The sequence below is a fragment of the Schistocerca serialis genome, chromosome 1 (genome assembly GCF_023864345.2).
Source record: "Schistocerca serialis cubense isolate TAMUIC-IGC-003099 chromosome 1, iqSchSeri2.2, whole genome shotgun sequence".
NCBI classification, from domain to species: Eukaryota; Metazoa; Arthropoda; class Insecta; order Orthoptera; family Acrididae; genus Schistocerca; species Schistocerca serialis.
Window position 1 is genome coordinate 682,092,179 of NC_064638.1, and position 15,062 is coordinate 682,107,240.

The 15,062-nt window shown below is 40.3% G+C and overlaps 1 protein-coding gene across 1 annotated transcript in view; it reads right to left on the reverse strand.

Moving 5' to 3' along the window:
* LOC126424527 (nephrin-like) overlaps positions 1–15,062 on the reverse strand; it is a 192,373-nt gene that overhangs the window by 57,572 nt on the left and 119,739 nt on the right. The window contains exon 5 of the mRNA XM_050087297.1: positions 12,833–12,963. Within this exon, the coding sequence (XP_049943254.1) occupies positions 12,833–12,963 (131 nt within the window). The remainder of the gene's footprint in view (positions 1–12,832; positions 12,964–15,062) is intronic.

Below are 15,062 nucleotides of genomic sequence, written 5' to 3' on the forward strand. Positions count from 1 at the left end.
ATTGCTATTGGAAAAGAACACTGCTTTGAGGCTAGTTTTGGAGCCATCAAAGAATAGTCGCCATTCCGTTGATATGTTTCATTCCCACAGCATTAAACAGTCCATTCACGTCATTGCAATAACAGAGTGAATCTTCCATGTCAAAGAATAATGCGAAGGCAGCCCGACGATGTCGAAAGAAACAACCCTATTATCTTTTTCTAGTAAATTCCACTCTTCCAAATGTGAACCCAAAAGTTCAGGCCTCACAAGATCATTCAATCACTTTGTGGCAGGAGATGTAACGTCATTCCTTCGTAATCGTGATCAAAGCTTGCCTTCTCCACGTCCCTACGAGATTCGATCTGGGTTTTATTCTCCAATGACCACAAGTATGAAGGAATGGGGACAGTGCGGTACAGGGAGTGATACTTGATCGTTTTTCTATCCTTGACCTTTATCTCCGCTATTTTAACATGCAGAAATAGCAATCATCAACGTGATTATCGGTTCCCTCCTTATCATTGGAATGGCAAAAGACATTACAACTTTACGATTTTTCTTCACCCAGTCATTACGGGGAGACGAACAGATCATACAGACAATATGTGGTGCCCATTTTCGGTGCTGATCACCTAACTTGCACCCGAAATAAATGCCATACAGTTTATTCACTACGGGTCTCACATGTCATCTGCATGATTTAATAATGAACTCCGCACAGATGCAGCAAAAGTTATTTGAGTGATTTAAGCATATCCTTGGCATTTTACAGACACTAATACAAACTGACCACTGAAACAAAACGAAACACTCAGCACAAGGTACATTTAGATCACACTACTCACATCCATAAATGTACAGCTAAAAAAAGAAAGCATTTCCTAATGACTGATAAGAACGTGCTGTTTAGGAGCAACAGACAATGAGTCACACGCACTATTATCACTTTGTAAAAGATTAAAGAGTAATTGTAAAAAATTTATTTTAAAAACTGTGGGTGCTAAAAAAGACAAATAATGTATTCGTGTTTTGAGGGGTAAAAAATACATAAGAAACATCCATTTCCATTCTTAAAAATCTGTCATTGTTTCCCAGCGTGATGAGTTTCTCGATCGCCTCGTCTCCGCCCTAATCCTCTGCAGGACACACTTTGTTCTCTACACCTGCGTCACTAAGCTGCTGATGTCCCGGTTCATATCCATCCCTGTTTAATCACACGGGAATGATTTCATCATCTATGTGTTCACAAGCAGAAATTTCTTTCAATCGTTCAGTCATACGAGTAGCATATGCCTCTACTATAAAAGAAACTATTTTTCAGCGAAGGTAGCTGCATCGTCATCTGTCGGTAAAACACGGTTCACATATGTGATAGTGAATACTGAACGACCAGATTCATTCTAATAAGTACAGAATAATTTTTAAATGCATGACACGAAGGTATTTCATCGTTTTTTACAACACCTACCCGTTTCGACATTGCATTTTAATCACAGTAGAACAAATGAATTACTAATGACGTGTCGTAACATCTATCAGTACGGCAGTGCATATACTTCATGACCCATGTAAACTGCAAACTATATATAGAATACGGCTGTTACCTTTTGCACAAAAGGTGCTGTGTCCAATTATAAGTCTCAGTTACAAAATATTTTTTTTCCGATGCTTATTTTTTCCAAAATATCGCCGAACTCTGTTCGGATAATCTGAAAACTGGATAATACGGTCTCTGATAATCAAGAGTTTGATACAAGTGTCTTCGGCACTGGTACGTTTTGTAAACTCGCGCAACAGTACCTTAACATGCAGCCAATACAAAATGGTGCAACTCACCCCACTTTCTTAATGGGCTAAGCCACTTCCTTTCGGGTCTGCTAGAAGCGTGCTACGGTACTTTGGCGCAAGCCTTCCAAAGTATACCAGGACTGCTGCCACATACCCAAGAACAAACAAAAATTAAATAACTTATTGTTTTTAAAAAAAATGTTTTTAGGAAGAGCAAAGCTTGATGAGTACCACTTGTATTGCAGCAGGTAAGCTGCCATGGATACTAATTCTGTGGTCGAAAACGTCGAGATATCTGAAAGTAACTCAGTAATAATGATTCAGCTTTTGCAATTATGGGGCACACTGTGAATCAGGGTAATCTGTTTCGAGTAGGTAGTGACTAACGAACAACTGCCCCAAACTGGGAATCTAGCTCCGATTTACTACTTTTCTGAACATTACTTCTGTCAGATCATTTCATGAGATGGTATCTTCATTATTTTTCTTCTGATTGTCACCATTCATTTCATGTGAGTGAAATTAATCTTCCCCGTCTTCTGAATTTCAAGGTTTCCGCACTTGCGCCTGCTCCATCTGTGTTTTCCATTGCCACATCGTTCTGGGTCTTCGTACATCCCTCCTTCCTCTTGACTGCTATGGCAAGGCCTTAAGTGGGATTCAATCATTCTTTGTTGGTGGTATTTACATAATGTTTTATTTCGTTCAATTTTTCGTTAATATTATAAATACCTACTTGATTCCTAATATCCTCAGTTATTATATGGTCTTCGCTGGTAATACTTTTCTTGTTTATGATACTTACAGTTTACTTTTACCATGTTTGTTAGGGATACATGACTCATTTCCATATACCAGTGCAAGTGCAGCCGTGTTTATATGAAATTTTTATTCTTATCCCTTCCGTATTTTGTTTTGATATGTTTTATCTCTTCACATATTAAGTAAAATTTGTTAATATTATTTTTTATATCCATGTCCATATCATAACTCATACCACCTTTCCCATGATGAACCATGGCCGTAATTTTCTTTATTTGCATACGAAGGTTATGTTCTATTTTTCCTAACTGATTAATTTTTCGAAGTAATCAGCAACAACTTGCATTAAAGAAATTTTATTTCCTCAACTGGTTTCAGAGCGTTAGTGCCCTTCTTAAGAAGGCTGTTACTACCGCATTATTTGTGTTTGTCAGTTATAAGATGCATGCAGGATATTACTGCAGGCATCTTATGGTTGACACTATAATTATAGCTTTCTCAAGGAGGGCACTATGGACCCCAAACCTGTTAAGGAAATAAAATTTATTTTATGCAAGTGGTTGCTGAAGATTGATAAAATGCTAAATGATGCAGTTCATGCACAGATTTTTGTAGTTCATTGTTACGTAAAGTTATTATTATGTTTATTTCTATCAATCCGTAAATCTGAATTTACTTCCAGGCTCCAGTTCTGAGCCAAATCTTTTATGTGTGCGTTAAATGAAGTTGGTAACAGACTACAGCCTTGCTGAAATCCCATTTTTTTCAGATTTATTATCGTCATCTTTCGATATTATGACTTGTTGTGTCCTTGTGTAAGCTCGTTATAGCTTCAATAAGACGTGTAAGATATCCAAATCCACGCTTTTTGTCCGACAGTTCCTTTCTGTACTCACTGTCATGGCGCCATCGCCACACTGAATTCTTTGAATCAACTGAAAGATATTATCTACTGGATCAATATTCGACTGAGGCTGTGGGTGAAACCGATCAGCAGATGATATCTTTCGGTTGATTCAATGAATTCAGGGTGGTGATTGCACTAAGACAATATAACAAGAAACAAACAGTGGGATATAATGACTAAAGCTAAATATCCTATAGATGTTGCTGAAGCTATAAAAAGCTTATACTAGGACAATAATAATAATAATAACAATAATAATGAAAGCCCGAGTCGTGGGTGAAATTGATTCATTAGATAACATGTTTCACCCGAGGCTGTGGATCAAACTGATCCAACAGATGATATATTTAGGTTGATTGCAACCTCACTAGCCACTTTACGTACACTACCAACCATGACATGTGACGTCATGCATTTATTAAGCGTTCGAAAAGCAGATTCACGATTGCGAGAGCCGATATGAGAACGAGTTAATGGTATGCGTAATCTAACAACCAACCTCAAGTGTTTTACAGGCACGCATTCGAGTCATTCGGCTGAAACTCACAAAGTTTATACCAGTGAACCAGATAAGAGCGATTGTGATTGCAGGGAGATGGTGTATACGCAGGTTCAGGGGTGTCCACTCAGAGATGACCTCAGATATCAGTGTAACAGACAGCAAAGACAGAGGAACTACATCAACGACTAGCATACATGAGAGCAAAAGCAAAGTGAGTCTCGTAGATCTCACGGCACACAATAACTCCAACGTAGTTGGTTCGAAGAAGAATCAGTCTCTCTCTCTCTCTCTCTCTCTCTCTCTCTCTCTCTCTCACACACACACACACACACACACACACACACACACATACACACACACACACAGACACACACACACACACACACACACACACACACACACACACACACACACACACACACACGGACTACGCAAGTAGTGAACGTGGTATAAGTTTTCTTTGATCAGTTTGCAATATGATGATAGTACTGCGTGCGCTGTGGAAACCAGTAACAGTATTCGCCCGCATTGGAGTTGGTTCAGTGGATGAGTGTGGGCTATTCTGCTTCGAAATTTTGAAGACATCTGGAACGATCAATATACGTGGCACGTTTGCAATTGTATCTACTTTCCTCGTCCAAAATTCGCAAATGCCTTCGATCGCAATGGATACGTGGACCCTCATTGGCAAGAGAAGTATTTTCGGACAAGTGGCATTTCAATCCATCATAGAGATCTGCATACGAATGTCACTTTAATACAATAACGGCATTACGGCATGAGACGCGTTGCTGGTAAACACCAACTATGATACTTTTACTCGCACGCCGCCCCCACTCCTAGTATTAACCACTATGTCAAGGAGCTTTTATAGTGAACATACTGTCCTTCTTTTAAGCCCGTATTTCTCTGAGCAAGTTTAGCCGTAAGTTTGCTAGACGCTGTGGGTGATTGTGGGCTTGCCGGAAACAGGGACGACTAACTTACTTGCACTTTAAAGCTGAGTGGGCACAGAAAATAACGAAAACGTTATCAAGAACACGTCTATAGTGGAGAAACGGTGGACAAGATGATATACGTACGGGTCTATGGTACGGAAGTTACCACTGGAACGAAACTTACCTATTTAATTTTCGGTGTCGTCTTAGTCGTACACTTCATTATAAGTATCTGAACAATATAGCACACGACGTTGTTTTAATAGAATGACATATTTAGTTAGCGATGTATTTGGTCTCACGATACACACAACACTGGAAATTCTTGTCACAGCTTCAGTGGGCAGATGCATGTTGTAATAATTAAGAGCTTTACAGCATACAATCACAACTCAGTGGCGCAAACGCGTGAACGGGCTACTGTATATTTAGAGTACATCCTTTCCTCACCTGCAGCACTGGGAGGGGAAGGATGGCGAGCCTAGCACCCCTAACGTCTTTTACCCCTGGGAATGATCGCCATAACTCATTTGACAGCAGACTGAGTGGACATGGGGCCGCCTTGGAGGAATTGGAACGAGGAAATTCCTCCTCCATCCCCCCCCCCACCCCCCCACCCCCCGCCACCAACACTTACAGCTGCCTCCCAGCCATCCGTGATTTTGTCCTTTAACTCCTGCGAAGCAAACTGCCACTCTTCTGATTTTTCAAGGCAGGAAGAAACAATTTCCATTGCTTCATCTATCTGTGTGGTTCTAGGACCTACTTGTTTTTCTTCACCACTGACTGGTTGGAAAAAAAATCTGTGACAAAACCTATGATATTGAAAAGCTTATGACATAGGTCCTCATCACGATATGTTTCATTACTTCTCGAGCTCAGTCATCACCTCGCCTTTCAGATACTCTTAATTCAAGTTTTATCACTTTATTAACAATATTTCGCTTTGCTTAGGGAAGTCTACTACGATGTGGTGCAATTTGCTGGATTACAGAGCGTTTCCGGTCCTTTCTATCACTTTAACCACATCACCATCTGCCAAATTGCCATCGTATACAAAAGACACCTCCGTACGATCTGAAGCACTCATTTTAAACGTACTGACCGCACAGCGAAAGTAAACTCAAACGAGGAAAGGAGATTTGTTCAGGACACAAGGAGTATTGAACGCCTACCGTGCACAACTAGGAAGACCGGGCGTGGCTAACAATGTAAACAGTAACAAGGGAACGGAGGGAATTGCAGCCTCGGTTGTTTACGACATTTCAATCGAAGTAGATTAATAGATACCTCTACACCGGAAGGTGGTACAGGTTTATGTCTCCCTATTGGAAATTTCATTTCGTTGAATAACTTCGACTTTAAAAAAATGGAATTAGCTGGTCTTTCAATTTTGCGAATGCTTAATAATGCCTAAAATTGAAGAACCAGATGCTTTTGTAACATGAAATTTCATACTCTACGACTTTGGTTACTTGACACTTTTCATTTGGAGTAGCCGTTTCTTAATTATAGGCTTTGGAGTCGACTTTTTAGCCAAGTTGGTAAAAATGACCGAACTGATTGCAGCCAAACGGCTGCACTGATTCTGACATTTAAGTTGATCATTGGACACAAAATTTAATGCTCTTTCGTTCTGGTAATGGTAACATTTTCAGTAGTATGCATAGTTTCCAAGTAATAGGTGAATGTCCGAGAAGAGTGCCAAAATTATGTAAGTTTCTTGCCACAAAAAGTTGTCGTGAGGATTGTGAAGGTCGGAAACTTGGATTCTACATAGTCTCAACTATATACATAAGATAAATATATGAAATCTTCTTACCCGACATTCAGAGACTTGATTGTAGCAAGCAGTGACTCACACGTGGCAAATGTAATGTAGTTTTGCGATACTAATCACGTACATAATATGTCGCATGACAGTATTATGTCTCCTAAATGATGTAGAAGTTTATAAAGAAGTTAATGTTTATGAAGTATCAGTCGCTTCAGTCTACACATTGCCTACATATCTAACTTGCTTCAAGTTATGGAAATGTAGTTTCCTACAAATACTAGTGCGCACAGAATTAACTGTACGAGTGTGCAGTTGATGCAAATAACCACATGGTATATCAGCAAGGACATTCTCTTTAATGGTGCGTGTTTTACTACGTTCAGTAGCGGTTAAAAAGAGACGTAGAACGACTTGGTAAATGTTAACGGTGAAATGGAGGAAGTACGAAATTGTATCGGATAAGAGGGGAGTCTTCTGATCGCACAGAGCAAATTTCACCCTCCTGGGCTATGTTTACAAGTAGGTGTAAGGTTGGAAGTGTATGCTGACACACTACAACCACATGTGAGTTCCAGTGACTCTCTACTCAGGGATCCAGGAGAAGGGATTAGATGGCCGCGGACTTGGGTGGATGACTTTTTTTTTAATGTTAGCTTCTTTTGATAAAGCTACTAGGATCAAGAAATACAGCAAATGTCCGCTTTTCGTAGCCTTATGTATGCCAAAAGAAAGTTTCAATCAGGTTCGTGCAGTTTCATATTTGTCAACAGTGTGCCGACTGTATTTTAATGTTACAGCTGTTCTGCGCAAAGTAACAAATTCTATAATGTAACAGACGCAGGCACCGCATGCGAGTGTCAGGAACTGACGTAGACACAAACCACCACATGTCGCGTATTAATTTGCTTTATTGCCAGTTTCACTATATAGACGAGTGACTCCTGACAGCAACACGCTAAAGGTTGAAAGATGGACTCAACTCCATCGTCAAGCAGTTTTTGCGTTGATTATGGTGCAGAGCAGATCTTTGAATCTTTAATGTGTTATCATGAGAACAATGAATATCTGACGATGTTCTCGTGTGTAGAGGGAAACTACTAATACATCAATTAATACGGGGAATACAGGGCACGTGGCTGCTCATCTCTAATTTCTTTAATCACTATGTTTTGCGAGTCACATAACGTATAATTAAAGTTTCAAGTGCACTTACTTTATTTCATTATGTATTCAGTACCTGTATGCACACATTACATTGGTATGCAGTTGCAGAGTTGCTCCGCGAAGAAGATAGCACTGATACCTGTACTCCAACGTTACTCTCACATATTGTCGGGTATTGTGCATCTGAAATGGCTGCCATGTCCTGAAGGACGTTCAATACCTCTACCTCGAAATCCTCATTGTCGTGTTGGTGGCTGTTCAGTGCTATCAGTGGAGATAGCAGTGGTATCGTAAACTGTCACACCTACCGTTGGTATATAATGAACTAAACTATATTAGGGCAGAAAGCATTATTAGTGTTTAACGCTCCTTCACTATGATACATTAGGCAAGGACCACAAACAGATCGCGCGAATAAATGGACCAACCTGGCAATCGTGTCAAGCAATTTAGGCAAAGTGCGGAAAATCTAAATCTGGATGTTCAAACGGGTATTTGAACCCAGACTTCCGAATGTTGGTCCAGTGCCTTAACCACAATATCGTCTTGCGTGGTGTCGACATGTTTGCTATAACAGCTGGACAGGTTCATTTTGCACTCTCACTGTTGCCTCATGTTTTGGCACAGTACGTCCGTCGAAAGCATTCACATGCCCTCTCCCAGCTGAAGTATTTTTGGTTTCTGGAGAATGGAAGTTAATACTGTCATCTGTGAGTCACCCGTCTAGCACGCAACATACGGAGTCGAACCGTAAACGCAGTCAGGTCCACCCCAGTGTCAGTCTTGCAACACTGTGGACGAAGCAGCATTGTCCGTTACTCTCACGAGGGCAATGAGGCGGTCATTGCATGTTGTGATCAGATTTCGTTCTGTGTATAACGTATTCACTGTGTAGAGCTGTCATCCTGAAGTTTCGTACCACACATGAATCACTGTCAGAAGGATGTCACTTCTGCAGATGGCACGGCTTCCACATGTCTTATCATTCTTCTTAGTTTGCCTTACCCAGATACTGATAATGCGAGCTTTGAGGACTAAGAGGCATACTGGCAGTTACTTTCACGTTTTAAAACAGATCTTTGCAGACTGAGTCAAGGTTTTACGATGGCATTTCCTATCACACTACAAAGAACGCTTCTACTAATAGAGAGGGGGGCACCAGTGGACTTAGACAAATGCCTGTGGTTATTGCGATCGATTGAGACATCGACTTAAGGTCAAATTCTGAAATCAGACAAATAGTATTAAAGGAAATGAAATCGGTAAACGTAGTAGGTCACATAATAGAGTGAAAAGTGAAATCAACTTGCTTCACAAGAATACGAGAGTTAGAGGGTCAAAAGTAAAGTAGCTGACTTGTTACTTTGTTTGCAAGAGCTTAGTAGGTGGGAAAAAATTGATTTCACTTTTGTTTTCCAAAAAACAATAACGCAGGTACAGAACATCTTAATTTAAGTGGTTTTAGGTTTGCGATGTATTCACACATATCCAATATGGGTAAAGCAGGTGTTATCAGATTCATAAAAACAAAGATAAGTATAAAACCAGAAATAACAAAATTCTATGTAGATCGAAATATAGAACCATGTGCTTGTGAGGTAACACTGAGAAAAACGATTGTGATTGTACGAGTCCACAGGTGTCCGCTAGGTTGTTCGGAAATTCTAATGAAAATTTCGATGAATTATTTTCCTATCTTTCACATAGATGAAAGGGATTTCTAATTTGTGGTGATTTTGAAGTAAGTTCCTTGAAGAATCTAACAGAAAAAAAATCACGTAGTGGCGCTCCTAGCCACTTATAACTTAGTATGTCATAAACTTCACAACCAGATTCTACATCTACATCTACATTTATACTCCGCAAGCCACCCAACGGTGTGTGGCGGAGGGCACTTTACGTGCCACTGTCATTACCTCCCTTTCCCGTTCCAGTCGCGTATGGTTCGCGGGAAGAACGACTGTCTGAAAGCCTCCGTGCGCGCTCTAATCTCTCTAATTTTACATTCGTGATCTCCTAGGGAGGTATAAGTAGGGGGAAGCAATATATTCGATACCTCATCCAGAAACGCACCCTCTTGAAACCTGGCGAGCAAGCTACACCGCGATGCAGAGCGCCTCTCTTGCAGAGTCTGCCACCTGAGCCTATCTAACATCTCCGTAACGCTATCACGGTTACCAAATAACCCTGTGACGAAACGCGCCGCTCTTCTTTGGATTTTCTCCTCCGTCAAACCGATCTGGTACGGATCCCACACTGATGAGCAATACTCAAGTATAGGTCGAACGAGTGTTTTGTAAGCCACCTCCTTTGTTGATGGACTACATTTTCTAAGCACTCTCCCAATGAATCTCAACCTGGTACCCGCCTTACCAACAATTAATTTTATATGATCATTCCACTTCAAATCGTTACGCACGCATACTCCCAAATATTTTAAAGAAGTAACTGCTACCAGTGTTTGTTCCGCTATCATATAATCATACAATAAAGGATCCTTCTTCCTATGTATTCGCAATACATTACATTTGTCTATGTTAAGGGACAGTTGCCACTCCCTGCACCAAGTGCCCATCCGCTGCAGATCTTCCTGCATTTCGCTACAATTTTCTAATGCTGCAACTTCTCTGTATACTACCGCATCATGCGCGAAAAGCCGCATGGAACTTCCGACACTATCTACTAGGTCATTTATATATCTTGTGAAAAACAATGGTCCCATAACACTCCCCAGTGGCACGCCAGAGGTTACGTCTGTAGACGTCTCTCCATTGATAACAACATGCTGTGCTCTGTTTGCTAAAAACTCTTCAATCCAGCCACACAGCTGGTCTGATATTCCGTAGGCTCTTACTTTGTTTATCAGGCGACAGTGCGGAACTGTATCGAACGCCTTCCGGAAGTCAAGAAAAATAGCATCTACCTGGGAGCCTGTATCTAATATTTTCTGGGTCTCATGAACAAATAAAGCGAGTTGGGTCTCACACGATCGCTGTTTCCGGAATCCATGTTGATTCCTACATAGTAGATTCTGGGTTTCCAAAAACGACATGATACTCGAGCAAAAAACATGTTCTAAAATTCTACAACAGATCGACGTCAGAGATATAGGTCTATAGTTTTGCGCATCTGCTCGACGACCCTTCTTGAAGACTGGGACTACCTGTGCTCTTTTCCAATCATTTGGAACCCTCCGTTCCTCTAGAGACTTGCGGTACACGGCTGTTAGAAGGGGGGCAAGTTCTTTCACGTACTCTGTGTAGAATCGAATTGGTATCCCGTCAGGTCCAGTGGACTTTCCTCTATTGAGTGATTCCAGTTGCTTTTCTATTCCTTGGACACTTATTTCGATGTCAGCCATTTTTTCGTTTGTGCGAGGATTTAGAGAAGGAACTGCAGTGCGGTCTTCCTCTGTGAAACAGCTTTGGAAAAAGGTGTTTAGTATTTCAGCTTTACGCGTGTCATCCTCTGTTTCAATGCCATCATCATCCCGGAGTGTCTGGATATGCTGTTTCGAGCCACTTACTGATTTAACGTAAGACCAGAACTTCCTAGGATTTTCTGTCAAGTCGGTACATAGAATTTTACTTTCGAATTCACTGAACGCTTCACGCATAGCCCTCCTTACGCTAACTTTGACATCGTTTAGCTTCAGTTTGTCTGAGAGGTTTTGGCTGCGTTTAAACTTCGAGTGAAGCTCTCTTTGCAGTGAAGCTCTCTTTGCTTTCGCAGTAGTTTCCTAACTTTGTTGTTGTACCACGGTGGGTTTTTGCCGTCCCTCACAGTTTTACTCGGCACGTACCTGTCTAAAACGCATTTTACGATTGCCTTGAACTTTTTCCATAAACACTCAACATTGTCAGTGTCGGAACAGAAATTTTCGTTTTGATCTGTTAGGTAGTCTGAAATCTGCCTTCTATTACTCTTGCTAAACAGACAAACCTTCCTCCCTTTTTTTATGTTCCTATTAACTTCCATATTCAGGGGTGCTGCAACGGCCTTATGATCACTGATTCCCTGTTCTGCACTTAAAGAGTCGAAAAGTTCGGGTCTGTTTGTTATCAGTAGGTCCAAGATGTTATCTCCACGAGTCGGTTCTCTGTTTAATTGCTCGAGGTAATTTTCGGATAGTGCACTCAGTATAATGTCACTCGATGCTCTGTCCCTACCACCCGTCCTAAACATCTGAGTGTCCCAGTCTATATCTGGTAAATTGAAATCTCCACCTAAGACTATAACATGCTGAGAAAATTTATGTGAAATGTATTCCAAATTTTCTCTCAGTTGTTCTGCCACTAATGCTGCTGAGTCGGGAGGTCGGTAAAAGGAGCCAATTATTAACATAGCTCGGTTGTTGAGTGTAACCTCCACCCATAATAATTCACATGAACTATCCACTTCTACTTCACTATAGGATAAACTACTACTAACAGCGACGAACACTCCACCACCGATTGCATGCAATCTATCCTTTCTAAACACCGTCTGTACCTTTGTAAAAATTTCGGCAGAATTTATCTCTGGCTTAAGCCAGCTTTCTGTACTGAAGATAGCAGTACCCTTTGTAATTTCGCCACCTAGTTTTCAGTGAAACGTAAAGGAATTTGTAGGGAATGTGCCACGAAGTGCGCGTTAGCTACTGTGGTTCGAGAATCGTCGTGTTGTGACATACGGGTCATAATAACACATACGGAAAGAGATCGTGGGACAGCCTAGCCATGCTGGGCTTTTTCTGCAAAAGTGACTAATTATATCTATTCAAGAGTAGTTGTATGCAGGTCCTTCTGGATGATTTAATTTATTACGAACATTATCTTGCCGCTATGATACGGATAGGACGAACATCTGTCCTTTCAGACAGTATCAAAAGCAAAGATATCCTTGGTGCTCCACTTACATGAAAGGAGACCTTAGAGAATCTACATTTTCCTATCGCGCATAGAATTTGCGTAATACTAAGTGCCGTTCAAACTTAAACAACACGGAATAGGTTTCTAGTTTTCTGTACTTACGTTGTGCAGCCAGGAGAGCCTACGCCAGGGTGGGTTGGCCCTGACTTGGCACTCAAAGTAGACGTCGTCGCCCTCCTTGATGTCGTCCGCGTTCAGTGTGGATCCCAGGAGGAGCGACACTATAGGTGGATCTGTGGGGTGGAGATTTCAGACTTTACTGAGATGTACAAAAGATCAAGCAGACAGAGCAATACGCTTGAGCATACTTATCACGTCGGAAATGATCATAAAATAGTGTAAAATGGTAAAGTAAGCGGCTTCAATGTTGTAACACAGATGTACAAAATTCCTTTCACTAACTGCTGATATAACTTTAAGGATTATATTCCATGTCAGCATACAGTCTTCAGGGTTAGATTTTAAGACAACTTGTCAAATTTAAGTGTAGTTGCTTTTCGTCTCCATATTAGCAAAATAATCCATAATCGAAAAGCAATACAAATTACTGATATTTTATGTTGGATATCTGCCGATTAAATACTTTATTTCCAAGTGAAATGCATACTGTAACTTCCTAACTACGTAATATTAACTCAATTTTACATAGCTGGTTGACAAAACATGATAAAAATGTGTTTCTTTGTTTATGAAACTTAGCATGTGGTATTAAGTAATGGCATATACCAATATTTATAACTGCGAGGTGACTTTCCTGTAGAACAAATACGTTGCAAAAATAAATTTTAGAATTGGTTCTACCTCTTTCCACAATCGCATGATCACATCCTTCTCTGCTATTATATTAATCTGTTTTATGTACTGTCTCAAAGCTGCAGTTCAAACAGCAACAAATGCGAAACCAAATCTACATTAAATCAGTAGCTTATATATCTTGCTTTCACATTAGTTATTATTTGTTAACGCCACAATTTTATCTATGTATCTCAGAGACTGCAATGTTGAACAAAACTCAGGAGACCAAGTGAAAATAAATAAAACCGAATTTTATGTACTGCTATCTGAAATTATTCACAAAGAGTTCTTCTTATGGGGCAGCCGCAGCTGTATAAATCCATGTCATAAAATGATGAAACTGCACAACAGTTGCTTAATACACAATCTTTCGGCACACTGAAGTTCCATCATCGGGCAGAAGCCGTAATAATAAAACTGTTCTGTTACATGCGAATGGGAGGGCATCTTCAAGACTGTAACATCAGACAAGGAACTATGCGATTAAAATTTCTAAACTAAAATAAATTAAAAGAGAGAACGGGGCCTCACTTCGAAATAAAATCACTTAATCATCTGAAGTTGTCATGGAACCGATCGTTCCCTGTCAAAATGATAAAAGGGACCGAAAGAGAAACAGATATAACAACCGGACACCAAAAGATACCAACATAATGAAACATGTAAAATGTTATACAAATGAAGGGAGGGGAGGAAATCACATATTGCGTGGAATTACTTACATAGACTCTATAACAAGAGTATCCCGTGCTGCTCAACCCAGAATACAAACGGGAAAACTATGTGACAGCAAACACTAGCCGTGAGAGACTAAGCCGGACATGACCGAAACGCAGGCATAGTATGAACCAGACATGAGACTGGTGAACTGTCTGAACTGAAAATCTGCCTGGATAATGTCATAATTAAGGGGAACACTTTTGTGATACAGGTCTGTGAGTTCATTGAGTTCATTAATTGTATCGAGATGATGGGAATGAAGACTTCCTAGGATTTCAGTTTATTCCAGAACACTGAGTATTCGACCTCTTCTGCAGTGTTAAGGAAGTTAAATTATCGCTAACCTGCTGCAGAAATACATCTGGAATCGGCCAAGTGTTTACGTTCTTTAAATCTCGTATAAAAATTCCTGCCTATCTGACCAATGTATTTGCTATTATAGAACTGGCTTTTATCACACTCGCTACGATAGACTCTAGGATAGGAGAAAGGATCCTCTTTGAAGAATTTATTGTTGCTTAATCTACGACGAGACAGACTGTCAACGCACGCAACACACCGAGTGGTGAGGTTACATACTTGAGAAATTTGATGCAGGTTTTCTTAAAGAACATTTTTACTTCAGGGAGTCTATAGTGATAAAAAACAGGTAAGATCTAATTACAGTTGTTAAAAATACCAACATCGCAGTAGGTACCAATATGGCTACCTTTGGTGTCAGTCATACGTGTACTAATATAGTTACAGACGAAATATGTGGCATCGTTCTTGAAAACCTCATCAGATTTAGCAGCAGTCCATTGGACGAAATCAAGAA